Source organism: Saccoglossus kowalevskii, chromosome 10 (assembly GCF_978046115.1).
Source record: "Saccoglossus kowalevskii chromosome 10, keSacKowa6.1, whole genome shotgun sequence".
NCBI classification, from domain to species: Eukaryota; Metazoa; Hemichordata; class Enteropneusta; family Harrimaniidae; genus Saccoglossus; species Saccoglossus kowalevskii.
In genome coordinates this window covers 27,487,683-27,506,392 of record NC_140650.1, presented here as the reverse complement: position 1 = coordinate 27,506,392, position 18,710 = coordinate 27,487,683, and the positions used below count along the sequence as shown (strand labels likewise).

General features: G+C 34.5%; 2 protein-coding genes across 2 annotated transcripts; one reads left to right on the top strand and one right to left on the bottom strand.

Moving 5' to 3' along the window:
• Nucleotides 1–2,612: 2,612 nt before the first annotated feature.
• Nucleotides 2,613–6,314, bottom strand: LOC100373741 (uncharacterized). Its single transcript, XM_002739990.2, has 3 exons — nucleotides 6,033–6,314; nucleotides 4,197–4,973; nucleotides 2,613–3,305 (listed from the first exon to the last, which is right to left on the bottom strand). Exons 2-3 carry the CDS (start codon nucleotides 4,940–4,942, stop codon nucleotides 2,969–2,971), a joined length of 1,083 nt encoding a protein of 360 aa, XP_002740036.1. The 5' UTR covers nucleotides 4,943–4,973; nucleotides 6,033–6,314; the 3' UTR covers nucleotides 2,613–2,968.
• A 222-nt stretch (nucleotides 6,315–6,536) lies between these two features.
• LOC100373889 (ADP-ribosylation factor-like protein 3) lies at nucleotides 6,537–14,836 on the top strand. The gene is made up of 4 exons (XM_002739991.4): nucleotides 6,537–6,710; nucleotides 9,853–10,024; nucleotides 11,114–11,295; nucleotides 12,200–14,836. The coding sequence occupies exons 1-4, from the start codon at nucleotides 6,552–6,554 to the stop codon at nucleotides 12,371–12,373; spliced, it is 687 nt and encodes a 228-aa protein (XP_002740037.1). The 5' UTR covers nucleotides 6,537–6,551; the 3' UTR covers nucleotides 12,374–14,836.
• The last annotated feature ends 3,874 nt before the right edge of the window (nucleotides 14,837–18,710 follow it).

The following is an 18,710-nucleotide window of genomic DNA, read 5'->3' as shown; positions in this document are numbered from 1 at the left end:
AATCTCAATGTCACTTATAGAATAACATGAATTTTATAAACATATCTAAAATTTGGCATGAATACAAAATACATACATGTACTATATTAATCTCAATGTACCTTTAAACAGCATAAATTGCATTAACCAAACACTATACTCAAGCAAAATAAAGTATTAGCCAGATTTGAAAAAAAGGTAAGAAACACTGCACAGATTTTTGATTTATACTCATTATAACATTATATCTGTTTATTTCTGACAAATCTTAGAGAGCATATTACTAACATCAGGTGCTCATCAGTATAAATGCTTTTATTCTGTCCACTTATTTCTACTTCTAAAAATGTTTCATTTCAGTTAAATTTTACCCCACTTGCACTTGCAATTTATACCAAAATTGAACTTGAACTTTTATACCAATTGATTTCCAATGTTGAATATGATCAGATAAACGTTATTGTAAAACAATTTTAACTCAAATTTATTAAATATCTTGAAAAATATACATAGAACATGTATCATAATCAAACTTGGCAAAGATCCCAAAATGGTTAATATGAAAATTTGAAAGAAATTGGATAAAAACTGTTATTGTAACCAAAAGAAAATGTTTTATGAGGGCGTCAACTGATATTTTTCCATTCCTATACCTTGCCTTTCAATCGATTTACATGTACTGTAAATTGCACACAAATTTACTGATATGGAAAGATATGGTAACATGCATTTTCAACTCCACATGAGTCTGATAGTCACATTCCCAGTCAGCTCAAAGTAACCATAGCAACACACCACGTTACCCTTTATCTCAGAACCCTGCAACCTACATTACAAGCTTGATTCAATTAAGATTTATTGTTCTAATCTCCACCACTGTCAACCATCCATATCTTTCTTCTGCTACAAATCACTACAATTCCATTTTTATTTTATAAACTTTCAATGATTTGCAATTGTTTCAGTTAGATTAAATCACTGCACAGACCTGAAGAGAAACTTGATACATGAATACAGGAATTACATTGGGTGCCGAAATAATTAATTTTCCTTGGACATTGAGAAGAAACATGTTAAAACATTCTCAGCGGCGTTTGCTATAACTTTGCATTTAACCGTTGGAAATTTGCAAATCACACTATATGATGAGGGCGTTTGCTTGTGATCAAATAATTCACTTCGTCCAGGTGAAGAACACTCATAGCATTAAAAAATTCATTTTTTCATGCAATTCCTTCGCTTGAATTCCAATTGAAAAGTTTTCAGAGAAACATCACTTACAAAATCAAGAGCTACAGAGCACCATATTTAACAAGATTCAGAAATATCAGGGGAAAACTACTAGTCCAGTCTGAATATTGACGACAAAATCTTATGATATTCAGCCATAAATTGAATTTGCATTCCCCAATATAACACGTGGGTAAAACGAAAAATTCAAAAACAGAAAAATATATTTTGTATACATGGTCCATTACACCCAGAGCCAAATGATTTCCAAGACTTTTTCCCAAACTTTCTTGCACCTGCCAAAGACATTTTTACCCTTAATTCAAGCCAACATCACCAAAGCTCATAAAGTTCTGAGGATATGGTAGTTCCCTGGAGAAAACAGGCCTTTCTAAAAATGAATTACTAACTATGAAGAAATTTTTCAAAGATTTTTTTATTTTTCCTTTGATTTAAAGACAACTAAAAGACTTTCCAGGCCTCAAAGAATCCAAAGACTTTCAAAGAATTTTCCCAACGCTATGGACCCTGGTATATGATTTTTACCATTCAGCACCACTGGTGAAGGTGCAAATGTCAGAACTAAACAATGCTACGAAAATTCCAAAGGATATTGGAATGTTCCAAGAGAAATAGATGTGGAGATTTTACTTTAGCATCTGCTGCAAGGTGGGAATATTTTACTACTGAGTAGCATTTGTGTACAGTTTCCATGGACAATATATCGGCTTTATTTCCTTCAAAATAGCACTTGTACTTATCAAATGACACACAAATATGATCCCAATAGCAATAATTTTAGACATTTTAGGCATTTTTTCTAATAACTATGTTTGGGTCAAATCGATAAATGAAATTCCGTTTCCAACGAGGTTTGGAAATTGCAAATGTTTTTTTCTACTTTAAGTCAAACTTACTATCACTTCAGCTGTACCCCAGGAAAGATAGCTAAAAACAACAATCTATGTGAAAATTACACAATTTCTTTCCAGAATTTAGTTGTAACGAGCCTGGATAAGTTGACAGATCAGTAATCTCAACCAAATTCATGACTAACACCTCTATGCATTGACTAATGCATAGAGGTGGGTAATGTACTGTGTGGGGTATGTACTTTATTAGTAAACATCTTTTAATTGAGGGGAACACGTGTAGTGGCATGAAGCTAGGCGATTAGGTGCCGTATGCGAGCGCCGGTTCGAGTCACGCACGCAGTACGTGTTCACTATAATTAGACGTAGTATTTACCTTGCCGTTTATTCGGTGTTATTTGCTTACTTTACTTCCTATGTCGACAGCAACTACATGTATGAGTTTTAATTATTAAAAGATGGTTGCAAGTATTGGCTATGGCTGTGACAAAAAAATGTATGCAATAAAGTGAGAACAAAATGAACAGCGAATAGAAGGAAAACTTTTATTTACATGTGCAACGTTACATAGGCGTGCGTGCCTGCCTGCCTGCGTGCCTGCCTGCGTGCGTGCCTGCTTGCCTGCATGTGTGCATTCTAGTCTTAATGTCTTTAATGTCTGCTTTATGTGGCAAAAGCTGGCCAGGTCTTCACTTTCACAACAAAAACCTAGGTACTCGTAAAAGACGACATAATATAGGCAGAGATATGCAAAATATTATTCACTCTCAAACATTTTAGTTTAAAATTATAACTACAAGTTGTATTCTTGCCTTTGTGACTAAATATGTATCACTGATGTACTGAACACTAGAAAAACAATAAATATTTATCTCATAAATGACTAATCACATTGATGTTGGAGAAAGAAAATTCATTTCCGGTTTTGAAATAAACCGATTTTTTACTTTCTGGGCTCCATCTACAGCTGAAGTCTTTGGGGGGTTATCAGGGGGAAAGAAATCCATGTCTTCTCTCTGGTGAAAGAAACTCTTTTTATTTGCTGTGAAGCCCCCTTGGACAACTCTTTGCATCAAACCCAGCTGTCTTGCATCATCCTCTCTGACACACGTGTGCTCAGGTGGATGCTGAAACTCAGGACCAATTCCAAACAGTTTCTTCACGTTGGACTGAATTAGGACTGGTACACATTTCATATTCTCCTCTTGCAAATCATGTCTGGCTCTGTCAGTGAAAATGAAATGCATGTACATTATGAAAGATTACAGAAGATGTACATCCTATTTCATGTATATACACGGGTTTGGACTTCAGATTCTAGAAAGCATCCAATTTCAAGACTAAAATTATTGCAATTGGCTTAGAGTTATATATAGGAATACTATAGGGAATATTTTAAAGATACAAAACAGAAAACTCAGAAAATGCAAGTCCTGTATATGACAAGTTCATATGGAGTATACAATAAGTAAATATTTAGGTTCTACTTTTTGAACATTTCAATCTTTCTGCCAAGCTTAAACACTGATATACCAATGTTTATATGCATGTCTAACTTAAGCCTGTTCACAATAGAATAATTTTATAAAACAAATCTTAAGCCAGCTTCAAACCTATGAGCTGATGTAACAAATATACTCCACACATAAACAACACTAGACATCAGACAGCGAATCACATTTAGTCCAGACACTATGAGATCAGTACAAGATAACAAATTCACGTACATGATTCTGTAGTAAACTGTAGGTCAATAAGATCAATAAACAACAATAACTTGCACACGAGGTAAATCAAAATTGAAAACACCTTGCACACTACATCGACGTCATCACTCTGCACAAGATCATGAGGCTAACCACAGGGGCTTGTCAACTGATGGCGAATCCCCTAGTTCGAGTGGTCAGTTGACAAGCCCATGTGAGGCTGACCAAAGGCAAGAGGTACGAATGTGAATTGGACAAATCAACTTGAATTGATTGTGAATCGGTGAAGCAGCAATGCTTAAAATGCCTGGGGAGGACACACTCACCAGGTAACATGCAATTGTTTCAGTGAAATCTTAGTATGGAAATAACATGCAGCAACCTATAATTACATGTATATATAACCAACCTTAATCTTGGTGAATGCTTTGGAGTGCACACTGGAGATGGATTCTCTGATACTGGAGTTTGCTGCCCACTTGCTATAACATCAACATCAGGGAGCTGAACTTTAGAGCCGTCGGGTAAAGTGACTGTAGCAAATTCCATTTCTTCATCCAAAAGAGGAAAACTATGTTGACGAGATAGAAAACGTGACTGTGTGGCTGGAACAACAGTAACTTCATCCTCAGAATCGGTCACTGGTGGTTCATACATGTGTGCTGTCTCATCACTTGTGGATATCAGCTCATTTTTTAAATCTAGGAAACGTGATGTCTTTTCATTAGTATCATCTGCGCTACTTTTTTGGCTGATCCCGTAAGGCATTACTTCAGTATGCGAAGGAGATGGAGACACATCAGCATGTGAAAGGGATTTCTTTTTCAAGAACTCATCTCTCTGTTTCTCTACCCCTTTATCTTTATTGGTTGACCTGATTCTGCTATCAACAGATCTGCTTCTTGGGGTCTTCCTTCGGACATTAGTTGAGGGTTTACTTTGTTGAAGATCCCTCTCTTCCTCCTCAAGAATAAGTTCATATTTCCGAGGATGTGCTCTCAATATACTGCTAAAATCAAACATTTGCGATAAATTACTACGAGATGAAATTGGCGATTGAACTTTATCATCTATGTCATATCGCTCTGGTCGAGTGATTTGCATTGTTGACTGAAGACTTGGAACATCAGGTCCAACATCATCTGCTGTATCCATTTTGTCAGGAGTTCTCAGAAGTCTGATTTTGCTGAAAGATATTACCAAATAAAATGAAAATAAAAAGCTCATATTTAACTAGCTTTATGGACATGCAATATCAGGATGGAAAACAACCTAATCATTACTCTTGGATTAAACTATTGTGTTCCTTGTAGTACACATGAATATCACGTGCATACAGCCTACATCACACATGAGTTGTATGCACATGTACATGTATGATTATTGGCTGGGCAAAGTCCAATTACCACTCTCAGACAGATTATATCTCAATAAAAAGCACATAATGTAAATAATGTCAGTCACTTTTATTAGATTTGGTTATTTTTAAGTGACTCTATCCAAACTTTGATGGTGTATTTAAAATAACAAAATCCATATCTCAGAAATTCAGTTGTCTCAAATTAGCTTGAACATGTTCAACCCAAAGAGTTCCTTTTGTACTCCCATCCCTAAACCTAACTCTAACACTCACTTCCAGTTACCAAATTCATTTGTATATGCCCTCTAGATAACTATAGATGTCCTCAGGGGCATGTATAATTAAATGGGGAGTGCTGGAGGGTAGGAGTAGAGTTAGGGTTAGGGATGGGGGGTACAAAAGGAACTCTTTCCAAAATAGCAAATAGTTTCTGATCATTTGCCATATTTTTTTATTTAAAACAGGAAATTTAACGGAAAACATTTTTAGGACAAATTTTGGGAAAAAACACAGCAAATTGCTGATGTCCAGTGAGCATCTGAAATCACTTTATCAAAATTATTGCATCATGTCCCTCATAAATTATTCATACACTCTTAAGTACACTTTTGGGTCACTTTTTACCTTTCGTGTGATGCAACTTTAGAGTACTAACGTGAATATCCTAATACATGGGTAAGGTATCAATAAAGATTACTATTATTTAACCCCCCCCCCCCCCCCGCATATTCTCATAAGTCGATGACATCATGGAACTATAAACCATGATGACATGATAGTTCCATGATGACATAGAACACTACATTATGCAAATGAAATTATTATTTTTTCAGGCAGTGGAATGCCAACTAAAAATCACCCTTTCACCTAAATGAGCATACTAACCTCGACAGATGAAATCCACTAATTTCTACAGCATCACAATAATGTCAAAGCAGACTGGGTGTATTTTGAAAATAAATCATCGACATCGTCATCGAGGTGAAAAAAAAGAGCAAACGGTGACACAGTTCACATACAATCAATTGTGAGTACATTTGTGACTTCTCTTCGTTGTGGTATCTCATACTCTATACGTAGACATCGAGGAGATATGTGAATTTGCATTGTTCTGCTAAATTTGCACGAAAAACAAATCACACAGCTAGAAATTCCACCATTACAAAATGGAACTTGGTTGAATAAGCAGCTGTCACGTGATCTCCGACGATTCGGCTGCATCCTTTTTCGCGGAAACAAAAATAAAAACAAAAAATTGTACACAAAAAGATTTTATTTATGTTCAATATTCTATTAAATAAGAAATGATCATATAATTTAGTGTACTATAATTAAAATTGAAATCTATAGAGATACTCCAGCAATCACCACATAACACTCCTGGGAAGAGGTTATTTAGACAATATGGCGGCGCAGTGGTTCAAAAATCTGGGGGTCGCAGGTAAAACTGTTGTTGTTCTCAGCGCAGGCGTAGCCGTTGCTGGTGTAGGCTGTTACTTGTTTCACAGAAATAAGGATTCATCCGAAGATGATATGGACGGTACATTTGAAGTCCTGACGACGGTAATAATTGTCTTACTCACAGTTTCGATTCCAAAAGTTTGTGTATTGATATATAAGTGGCCGCACTCGTTATGCGTTGTACTATTGAAATTACACAAATAGCAATACTAGTAACTAGTTAAGTAAGTTTCTTATTGAAACTCTGTCCTTCTATTAAACCGCATGCCATTCTAGTTGTCCGTGAACTGTCACTAGTTGTTACTCATGGCAACCATATACATGAGAATATTAAGGTATTTGAAAGACATCAAAATTAGAATGACATATACATATGCTATAGAAACAGCAACCAATTAATTAAGGGGGTGTGTGTGTGGAAAAGGAAAATGTTCACGTCAACTCAGAACTGCATAATACATGGTTACTAAAACTTTGCATAATATAATTGGGAAGAATTGAAATAAAAATAGTCATCAGGCATTCTCGCCGCCGAGTAGTTTATTGAATTACTAAAAATAGTACTGATGTATCTAATAGAATGTGTGTGAACTGTGGAAAAAGTTCATGCTCCAGTTGAGCGGAATTCAAGATGACGCAACATATGATTCGTGTGTCACCGCTGCTCAAAATGACCCGAAACAAAGTTAAACCATTTTCAGTTCATTGCCAGAAAATGATTGTCTTATCATTGAACAACATTCCGAAAATATATTATCATGAATGAGCTGTCTCGCTTCGTATAATTTGTGAAACAAACAAACATACAAAATGGCACCACCCATTGACTGGAAGTGCACCATTCTCAAACTCTTGGGGTATACCGGTACTAGTATATAGATTTCTTCCATATTCTTCTATATATACATGTACACATGTTATCTATAGAGCTCACTTTACGAGCGGCCTTCAGTTGCTCTTGCTATTATTGAATTTGTTCAATCTAATCAGCAATCTCTTTGTTTTGCTAATTAATAAGTGGGTGGTTGCAGTTGCTATGTCACTTGAAGGCTTGCCATGAGCATAGAAAATGTAGAGCTTCTGAGCGAATTTGAATTTGAATGAAAGCTGATGATTAGTATTATTCGTGTTCAGGCTACACCTAGTACCGGTAGGGGCTAAGATTTAAGCTAATCTCATATGCATATTGGCTAGACCCAATTGCGTTCATGCACAGGAGGGAAAAACATTTAGCACAGGCTAATGCACAATCAAACTTGTTAAGAATACAGATATATACAAATCTTCTTTTAAGTATTACTCAGTACAGTAAACTGGAAGGTATACATGTTAGTTCTATGGTTATAAAACAATGCCAATTCAGAAAGTGTAGATTGCGAAATAACAGGAAGTAACAGTCCATTTTTTCCCCCCAAGAAATGAATAATGTCTTGATGTGCTCATATTGGATGTCACGTTGGAAATGGGATACCAAAATGAATACTTGTGAATATAATAGTAAATTTGTTTCTTTAAGAAAATATTTTTTCCTTATTTACTTTTCTGTGAATGATAATGTTTTAAAGTTCATGCCTTACATCGCCTTCACAGATTTGTGACTTTTACCTCTTGAAGAATGAGCACTGTTAATTTCACTTTTAAAATCTCTATGCACAACATGGAAAAATGGACGGTATGTCACACCCACAAATATGGACATACATGTAGTTTGTATTATTTCAACTCTTTGACAACTGCAATGCCGATGTTTACACCAGAAATGTTTGCGTGAGGATTACCTATCACTAAGACAACAGTGTTACCCAAGTACTTCCATATATACGCAAATAACAAGATATAAATTACTGTGGAATAATTTATTTTTGTTGGAATTAATTTTCGCTGAAACGGCTTTTTGGGCGTTTTGTATGTAATTTATTTGTATGATTTTTGATGAGTTGAATGTGAAATATAGGAAAAAAGTATATTCGCTATTCGCTGGATTTTATTTTCACTGAATTATCCTTTCAGCGAAAATAGTGAAAACAAATTCCAAGCGAAAATATAGTATTCTACAGTATATGTTTTTGCAGTATTTCAAAAAACAGCCTAGACAACCCAACACACTTAATTTGATATACACAAAGATTATTTTGTAGCAATTAAGAAACATGCCTGCATCAGTGTAATATTTGTTATGTCGGCTGCATTGAGAGTTAGGACAATGTGAGAGGCAACAGCAGCTAAAGTGTTGTAGTGTTTTTTTCATTTGCAATTAAAAATAATAAGACAAATGGACAATAAAGTGTAAAGTCTGTAATTGGTGAAAATCTTTGGTCATATACGTTTGGTCATGATTCATAATTTCTACTATTATAGCAATGACTCGGTCACATGCCCGATGCAACACGTACATGTACATTTTTTTTGTACATGATTCATTCACAATTCATAATTCTTGATATTGCTACAGCCAGTAGTTCTCGCTATTTAGTTTGTGATGTCTTCGATATTACAAAAACAATGCAAAAAGTAAAAAGGTGTGTTAAAAATATTACAAATAAGATAAATACATTGAAATGAAACTAGGAGTTTTTTATTTACCAGTATAATACCTTTTACAATAGTCTAAATTATCATTGTAGATAATCAAATGTGCACTTGAAGATGTCAGCAATTTGTCACAAGACATATCACCACGTCAAATTATTGTAATTATTCATTTTTGTTTAAATTCATATTACCAGACCCGTTTAACAGCATAATTCGTGCAGGGGTTTTTCTGAACAGGGGTGCAGCGCCCTGATACTTTCAGCCGGCGCCCTCTTACCAAATTGCTGATTGACCTTTAAAAGGCATAAATATATTTCTTGAGCAGCGCACTTTTGTGCTACCGTACAACATGCAATTTTTTCAAATCTATTTTCCTCCATGAAAACTTCCCAGCAACACTAACTGACAATGATTCTGGACACCAAATACACTCAAAGTACTCTAAAAATATTTAAATGGCAATAGATACACAGTTAAAACGAAGCAGAAACCTTCCGATATGGTCGACCCGACATGTTGTTTTTGTACTAGCTTGGTCGCTCCGCTTCCTCGCCTGTGTGTGCTCCCTGTTGTTCATTTTTTTCATTGTTTGTAGTCAAAGGTCACAACCCAAAAACATGACATCAAAGTAAAACCTTTTATTTATTTATTGACTTGTGTAGTGACCTTTGAAATAGTACACTGTATGATCATTTGTTTGCCCATTTTACAGGAAGACGATTCGCCAGAAAAAAGAGTTCTTGTACTGGGACTGGATGGTTCTGGGAAGACTAGTATTTTATCATGTCTAGCAAACCAAGAAAATAAAGAAGAAACTAAGCCGACTGAAGGCTTTCATGTTATTGTAGTGCAGTCTGAGGGTGTTACACTCAATGTTTGGGAGAGTAAGTTTTCTTTAGCTTTAAGCATTGAACGGCAGAGGGTTTAAAAAGGGGGGGCAATATTATCATACGTGTACCACCAAGTCTACAACTTTATCGCTGTGTTCCATAGTGAAACTCGAAACATATGTACTGATATTTTCTAATTTATTTTGCTTATAAACATGAATAATACACCAAACTGTGCATATCAATAAGTTTTGGTCATCACCTACCTTCTCACAAGCTTCATTTGAGCTATATTATCATTTATTTATCACATGTAATTTTTTGTACCTCAAAATTCTCTACCAAAACTATGCTAAAATGGCTACCAGAGTGATGCATCAGTTGATCATCACGTCAAATAAACCACAAGTGTGATATGCCAGTAGTTTATGTTTTACATGTAATGGCATACCAAAATGCAAGCCATGTAAATGATTCTCTATTTGAGAAAATTACCTTTTTTTTGTTTCTGTATTTTCCTTGATACTACCTCATACTAAAATTTATATAAATATTTTTGACAGGTATACAACGAGATATTGCGCAATTCACAATATTTATGCCCAAGCCACAGACAAGTGCATGTATGAAGTGAATTCAGTAATACTGTAATTCTGAAATATGGAAATAATTTTAAAGCAAGTGCTTGCTCCAAAACATCGCTCTGATCTTTATCAGCTAAATACATACAGCAGATACTGTATTTGCTCTGATAGTAGTGCATCCCGAATAAAAGTGCATAAACACCAACATTTCATGTTTATTGTATACTGGTTCCTATTTTAACCATAGAAACACCTGTTTAATTTGCGTAAGTGCATGCACTACTAATGGAACTAATAGAGCAAATAGAGCATAGAAAAAGTATTCAACACTTTTCATGGTGATATAACAGCTCCTTGTCAAAACTTACTTACCCATTCACGCTAGTCACAATAAAGCATTGTATTTTCAAATAGGCGTCAACAATTATGAAACACCAAAATTGTACTCTAACTTAGGCGTCATGAAAGATTGACATTTTCCAAACGTGACGCCTAAATTAGAATACTAGCGGAGGTTTACCTCAGTTTGCTTGGCCTAAAATTTTCATTTTGTCCGCAGTTGGTGGTAGAGAAAATGTACGCTCATATTGGGATAACTTCATCCAGGACACACAAGTTTTAACATTTGTGGTGGATTCTACTGATACCAATAGATTTGCACTTGCCATGGATGAACTGAGAAAGGTTTTATCCGATGAGAGGATGGATGGAGTTCCAGTTATAGTTGTCGCAAATAAACAGGTAATCATGTCAACCTTTTGAATTTTTTTTTTAAACCTCATCTGTAAATCTTGATTGATTAGAAAAAATGTAAGGTTAATTATAATAAACATAAGAATACTACAGAATCTCACATGCAGTAAGTTATAGTGTGTACAAGAAAGAAGTACTGGGTAGTGCAGCCACCTTTTCAAACATCACATACATGGAACATGCCTTACTTTTAGGTATTGACTCTATATCTTGCAATAGAAGATAGAGTCTTGCAATAGAAGCCTTTTCAGGAATGCAAATTTCCAGATTTTATTAATTTTCCAATAAATTGTATTTCGAGGCATTAAAAAGGTTGACTGATTATTAATGATGAGGTATGGTTGTCCTAAATTATTTCAAAAATCGGGGTTTTAAAAAGTGTCATAAAATGCAAACTTTCTTTAACATTGTGCTGCATGGAATTATTTTAAAAATAGTGATTTCTGAAAAATATTAGGGACAAGTTTCTCAAAATATGTCACTAGAACACACGCAAGAATGCTTTTTTATGGTGCGATGGGACAATAGCTTAAATATTTTACATAATAGACCAATTAACACTGTCATGTGGTTTATGACAAACTCTCAACAATTATGAGTACCGATAGGCTTCTACATTAACGAAAGTTTGTATTGTGAAATGAAAACCGTCCAACAATGTAAAGAAACAAAGGCAACTTTTGAAACATATTTAATTTTGTTTGTGTTGCACACTAGTTGATGCCAGTATACAGCCTTGGATGGGCATCATTCTTAGATTATTACAGATTCTATTTTCTTGTACCATTCGTTTTATATACCCCAATGTGATCATTTCTATGCAAGGGATTATTTTCACAGGATTCATTTGTCTGATTTACAATAAAAGTACTATTTTCATTGCTTTTTTTAGGATTTACCTGGAGCAAAGAATGCAAGTGAAGTTAGAGAATTTTTAGATCTTCAGTCAGTTGCGAAAAACCGAGAAATCCATGTAGTTGAGACACAAGTACCGCTTAATTCTACACAGTTAGGCGTCAAGACTCTAGAAGAGCTGCTAAATAAACTCACAAAACATTCAACATAAATAAACTATCAAGATATGATTCATTGTTCACCAAGTACATGTATATTTTTTTGTGGGATTACTTTTAAACTGTAAAAAATATCTTAATTGCACATTGCAAGGGCTTTTGGGGTTTCATCAAAAATAGTAAAAATCTTTATCACAGTTAGTGAGAATGAGAGTTTTCTTGTAAAGGGACTTAAAAGGTGTACATACATTTCTGTATAAAGGATAGGTACCAATCTGTTAATTTCAGAAAACTTTACCATGATAAAAGTAGTAACACACCACCTGCTGAAAGCCTCCACGGATCACCAAAGTGAATAAGAAAAAAAACCAGGGTCAGCAGGTGATGTTTTAATGCACTAAATTTATGGTATATGATAGTTATAATTCTCAAAGAAGAATGGCTGATTTTGAAAACCTTGGTGACTGACGCGCATAGATGTCACGCTTAATTGGCATTCGATTCGTAAGTAAAGTTTTTTGAAATCACGATATTTCTGTTATTTTGATACTCAATTGGTCATGTGATAAAAAGGTTATCACCTGATATTGCTATTTGTAGAGCTGGTTTATGCTCATGGTGGTTATAGGATTCATTGTCCGCACACTTTGGTTTATCGATAATACTCTCCTCTGACATCACTTGTATTAACTATCTCTATGAACAAGTGATATATTGTCATGACCTCATAATAAATGCTTGATTATTTGATATATTGATTTTTAATGCAATTTTTCATTTTTTTTAAACTTTGTTTGAAAATATTTTTTTTTAAATGTATTTTTTTTTTTTTTCAAATCAGGTATACATGTATCATTTCTCCATAACCAAATGTTTAACACATTGCCAGCTGAAAGCTTTCACAAATAGCTGAAATGAATGGGGAATTTCAAATAGCTGAAATAAATGGGAAATACAGTGTCAGTAGGCTGTGTGTTAAGTTACCAATTATTAGCTCAGGACATTGTACCTTTTATGTCTTCCAAAGGATTGTATTTTCAAGCTGACTATAATTGAGTAACAGTCACCAACCCCTCTGTAGTTCAAGAAGAACACTGCTCAATATGTTGTCATAGCCATCTTTTATACACTAGGCCAACTATTTAAATCTTGTTAGCTTGTCACCAGAGCTTTATGGAGAGTCTGAGAATTGCTGGCATCATAACTCATTTAATTAATCTATACCCCGTTTGCTGTGCAGTTCATTCCTATTGATATGTGTTGTGTACATGTATGTATATTTTGTTATTTGATGCAATCTCTCCAGAAAGTGTATATCTACATTGCAACAGCCATCTAAAAGTAGTTGCTTTGTGCATATTCTCATTTGGAGCAACTCATAGCATGCACACACACGGTAATGATAATAGGAGCATGCCTTTCCCTCCAGTTGCATGTGGCAATCTAAAGCCGACACATCACTGTACCTTGACCACTAAGATATTTGGTTTGTACATTTCCTTTTATAAATACGAGAATTTGTACATGTAATTACAGTTTAATTATGTAATAATGATTTAAATGTTTATCACTGGTTGTATCACTTTTATTTCAGCTTTTTTGTATTTGTAGCCACACTGGCTTATCATGTACCAATATGTTCCCCACGATTCCATGTTCTTTTCAAAGAACTTGCCACTTTAGAGATACTGCACAGAACATAACAACTTTTAATCCGATTAAAATATAAACATGGGTACTGTTTGCCCCTTTCTTACCTCTAAATACACATAACATACCATATTTGTTCTATTAGTAGCAAATGCTAACTGATGGAAGTGCGTCTAAAGTCAAAGTCATATTTAATATGTAAACTGTTGATTTACATTCAATTTTAATAAAGCAAATACCACATTCTGGACATCTAATGTACGGTAGTTCATACCAGAAATCCTAATTGCTTGTTGACAAAAGATATCCCACAGTTTTAATATGCATACAGCAAATGAGGAGCCCACACATTTGTGGATAATCACTAATAACAATTTTCATATTTGAAATTTAGTTCTGAACTCTTCATGTGTTAAAGTCGCTCAGGTAATCAAACGAATTGCTATGGAGAAGATAAAAGTACATGTGTATTATTAGAGAACACTTGTGTTAATTGAATGTGTAGACTTTCAACAGTCCCTCTAGCCTAATGTTTTTTTTTTTAATTTAAAATGCTGCAAATGCATTATCACGTTTGATTAAATAATTTTAGTTAAAAAAATAATAAACACTAGGACAGAGGAACTGAACTGTTGACAGTCTATTGAAAATGCATAGTGTAGATTTCCTGACATTGAAATCTTCTAAATTTCAGTTTTAAAGTATTAATTATTAACTAGTTAACATTTATAAATACTGGAAATTTTTGCTGTAAATCCTGAAATATTCTCATCTGTTTTGGTGTTAATTTGTTAATGTATAAATGATTTGATTTGTGATGTGCTGTGGGAAAACCATGAATAAAATAAGATTTGGTTAATCCTCAATCATAGTTTGTCTCTGATTACACTTGATATTAGGTAACAAAATCTGTAATTGGATAGTGAAAGTTCTACCCCAAAGCACAGTCCCTCAACACCCTCAAAAAGGCCCCTGGAATGCTGCAGTTGGGGTTCGCAGCAGTCCAGGGCGCCACGTATGCCAACTTGTCAGGCTACGTCAAAGACAGCCAAGGGGCGTGTTCAGATTCACATACTTTAAACATACTTCTAATCTTTGCAGATTTGGTTGATGCAGTAAAAATATGCTTTCAATGTCATGTGATAGGTATTAAATATTAATCAAATGACGAAGCATAGACCCCATTGTATAGGAAATTGCATTTTCACAGTGGCGATGCCAGCCATTTTGCATACGAGGGAGGAGATTTAAATAACCTTTTCACTATCAGTTCCCTCTTCACAAGTTCACAAAATAGTACGGTACAATTTATAGCCAATATTTTTGAGTAAAAACTGAAAGTTTACTCAAATTTTGTCTGTTGGCTCCAAAATTAGGGTTCATTTCCAAGAATATAAAAAAGTGCAGAAAAATTTGGGCAAAATTGTCTGGTGAGGAAAAGGTTAAATAAATCCTATTGTATTTTCTACAAAAACCCACCATGGTTGCTGCGTGCGTATGTTATGCAACTCCCTTTGTGCAGATGAACTATAGACCAATGATCAGTTCAGAAAACTCTACTTGGATGTACATTGTGCAAAGAACATGTGCATGTGTACTTACATGTACAGGCCACTCGTTTCACTCTGATGCATGTTCCAATATTTAGCTCCGCTGTCGACTTTGTTGAGCGGAGCTTATCATTGTCCGTCGTCGTCCGTGTCAATGTTTTACTTTTTCGACTTCTTCTTGAAAACTACAAGCCTGAATGTTTTGATACTTGGTGTATACATGTATGTACCTTGGGGAGACCTCTCTTAGATTTGTTCATTTCATTTTGGTGAATATTTTTGTCATTTTTGATAAAAAGTAATTTTTTCGACTTCTTTTTAAAAACTGCAAGTCCAATTGCTTTATTACATATATAGGTACAACATGTGGATCTCTCTCAGATTTGTTCATTTTGTAATGATATCTTCAATTTTCTAATTTTAGTGAATATTTTTGTCATTTTTGGTAAAAAGTGATATTTTCAACTTCTTGTTAAAAACCGCAAGTCCACTTGTTTTGATATTACATATATAGGTACTACATGTGGACCTCTCTCAGATTTGTTCATTTTGTAATGATATCTTTAATTCCCTAATTTTGGTGAATATTTTTGTCATTTTTGGTAAAAAGTGATATTTTCGACTTCTTGTTAAAAACCACAAGTCCAATTGCTTTGATATTACATATATAGGTACTATATGTGGACCACTCTCAAATTTGTTCATTTCATGATGATATCTTCAATTCTCTAATTTTGATGAATATTTTTGTCATTTTTGGTAACAAGTGATATTTTCGACTTCTTGTTAAAAACAGCGAAGCTATCTCAGCCGAGAGGCTGCTTGTTTGTAGATAACTTTGAATTGAATAGCTGAAAACAACTTTTGTCCCATTCATCACGAGTAAACAACTTTCGTCACATTCTTCATGAGAGAACAAGCTTTGTCTGAAACTGGACAGGAAGTTGGTCAGTTTAAAAAACAGAAACTAACCAATTCTAGAGGCATACTTAGAACAACAGCAACAAGACAAAGAGTTGTATAACTTTTATATAACCATGCTGTTGTGGGCAGACTTTTAAAAAACACCACAAATCCAAATTTATGATGTGCAACGCAGACTTTGTGTCTTGGGTGATGTATACATGCACATTTTGCCATTGTACATGTACTTACGGTACTTTCTTTCTATGCATCACCACTACCAATATTTAATGATAAAGCAATTTTCAAAACATCTTATGTTGTCACCTAAGTATGCAATAACCTAGACTAAAGTCTTTACATTAGAATTGGTTCTGAATAGTCCATATATCAGAGGAAGATCAAATCTCGGAGCTATATGCTCATGAAGAATATCCGTCTTGTAATGAATAACGCGTGTGCAGAGAACAAATTCATTTCAATGTTGTAAAAAAGGACTGCGTCTAAATGGAAGGTGTGTCACACGGTTACACCCACCATCAAACAGCCAGGTGTAGTAAAGTATCGTAAAAAGTACTTGTCTGCTGTACTCCACAACGAATGTCCAAAACAGGGACTTGTGTTATGGAGCCGGTTCATTTGTCAGTGTGTGTTTCTGTTGATCTGACATTATTTCGAGCATTAATGGATTTCACTCAAAGACAAGTCATAAAAGTTACCATATACATGTACATGTCAATTTTTTTTCATTTCATTGATCTTTTATCGACTGGCAGCTACTTTTGTCCCAAAAATTTAAGAACCATTTCAAAGGCATGCATAGGCTGATTGGCATTGTTTAGTTATTTTTAGATTTGGATAAAATTTATTTGATTGGAGATAAATCTTTGATATGGAATGTCAGTATAATTTTTCTGATAAAACCTTTGATTTCACATTCAATTTTCCATGAAAACTCAACACAACATGTGAATTTACCATGGAAATGCATCAGAGCATGCCCTGTTGTGTTTGATTTCATGACAGTGTATACAAGTTTCTATTAGGAATTCTACCATTGTGTAATGGAGAAGTGACTGCTGAATTATTAAACCTAGGATGGTGAAGATGTTGTATGAACTGCTGAAAAATAAAGGCAGTAATTCAGCCATACCAAATGTTTAACTCAGGCTGGACAACTACTGAAATCAAATCAAGTAATTTTTGAGTAAGGTTTAAGTTGCGAGAAAAAGCAGAACAGTATAAAAGCATTTCCTCAAATGTACAGGCTGAAAGTTATCAAACTCAGTGAAATCATTATCGTCAAAACAATAATATACATAATCACAGATGCAACAGGTACATGTATATGTTAATATCTGAGGCAGAGACTTGATTCCCCTCCCTCTTCCACATAAAATACACTACTGCTCATGTAGAAATTCTACCACACACACACCTGGCAGACTTTAGCTGTCCCAGGGATTGCATGAACTGCCTAGTCTGGAAAAGGTGAAAATTTAAAGTATCTACCAGTATTTACTTGCCAAATGATGGGAAAAAAAAAATATTTGTATTATGATAATTAGCACATTAATAGCCATAGTGATTTGTCTCCCTAAGCTAACAGCAACATTCAGCTATGACTGTCAATGTGCTAAAGTTGAATTCCACGTTCCCACTGATTAATCACTATGAAAAATGATACAATCAGTTGGTTTGGCAACAAATCCTAAAATACTGAAGGTCATTGTTTCTAATCATCAAATCAAACATTACTCATTGTCACAAATCACAACTCAACATTCGTATGATGCTGATACATGGGACATGGTTTTCTATGAAACATACAAAGTGGGATAGCAACTGTATAGCAAAATTTAAATAATTACTGTAAAGTTCTTGAACGAAACAGATACTCAATTGGCAAATTCCTGTTTTCCAGGATATAATAAAGTTTCTTCACAGGGTACACAAGAACCTTGCACGCAAGGAATTGTTTGGAGTGTATGTACAGTCACAAATGAATATGACAGATACAATGATATTTGAATTACTAGTAACTAATTCACAACTTCTTTGCTTCAAAAGATCAATCATTTGATATGTTTTGAACATACCAGTTTGAAAATTGTTGTACGCTGCACCAGACTATACTATTACCAATACATGCATGAAAAACATTTCAAAATATCTGAATTTGGCTGACAACTTGTCATGCTTTCCCAACTAAAGGAGCACATAGATCAGTAAATGTAAAACAAGACATGAATGTTACAGTCCCTGTCATTTAATTATAAAATACTTG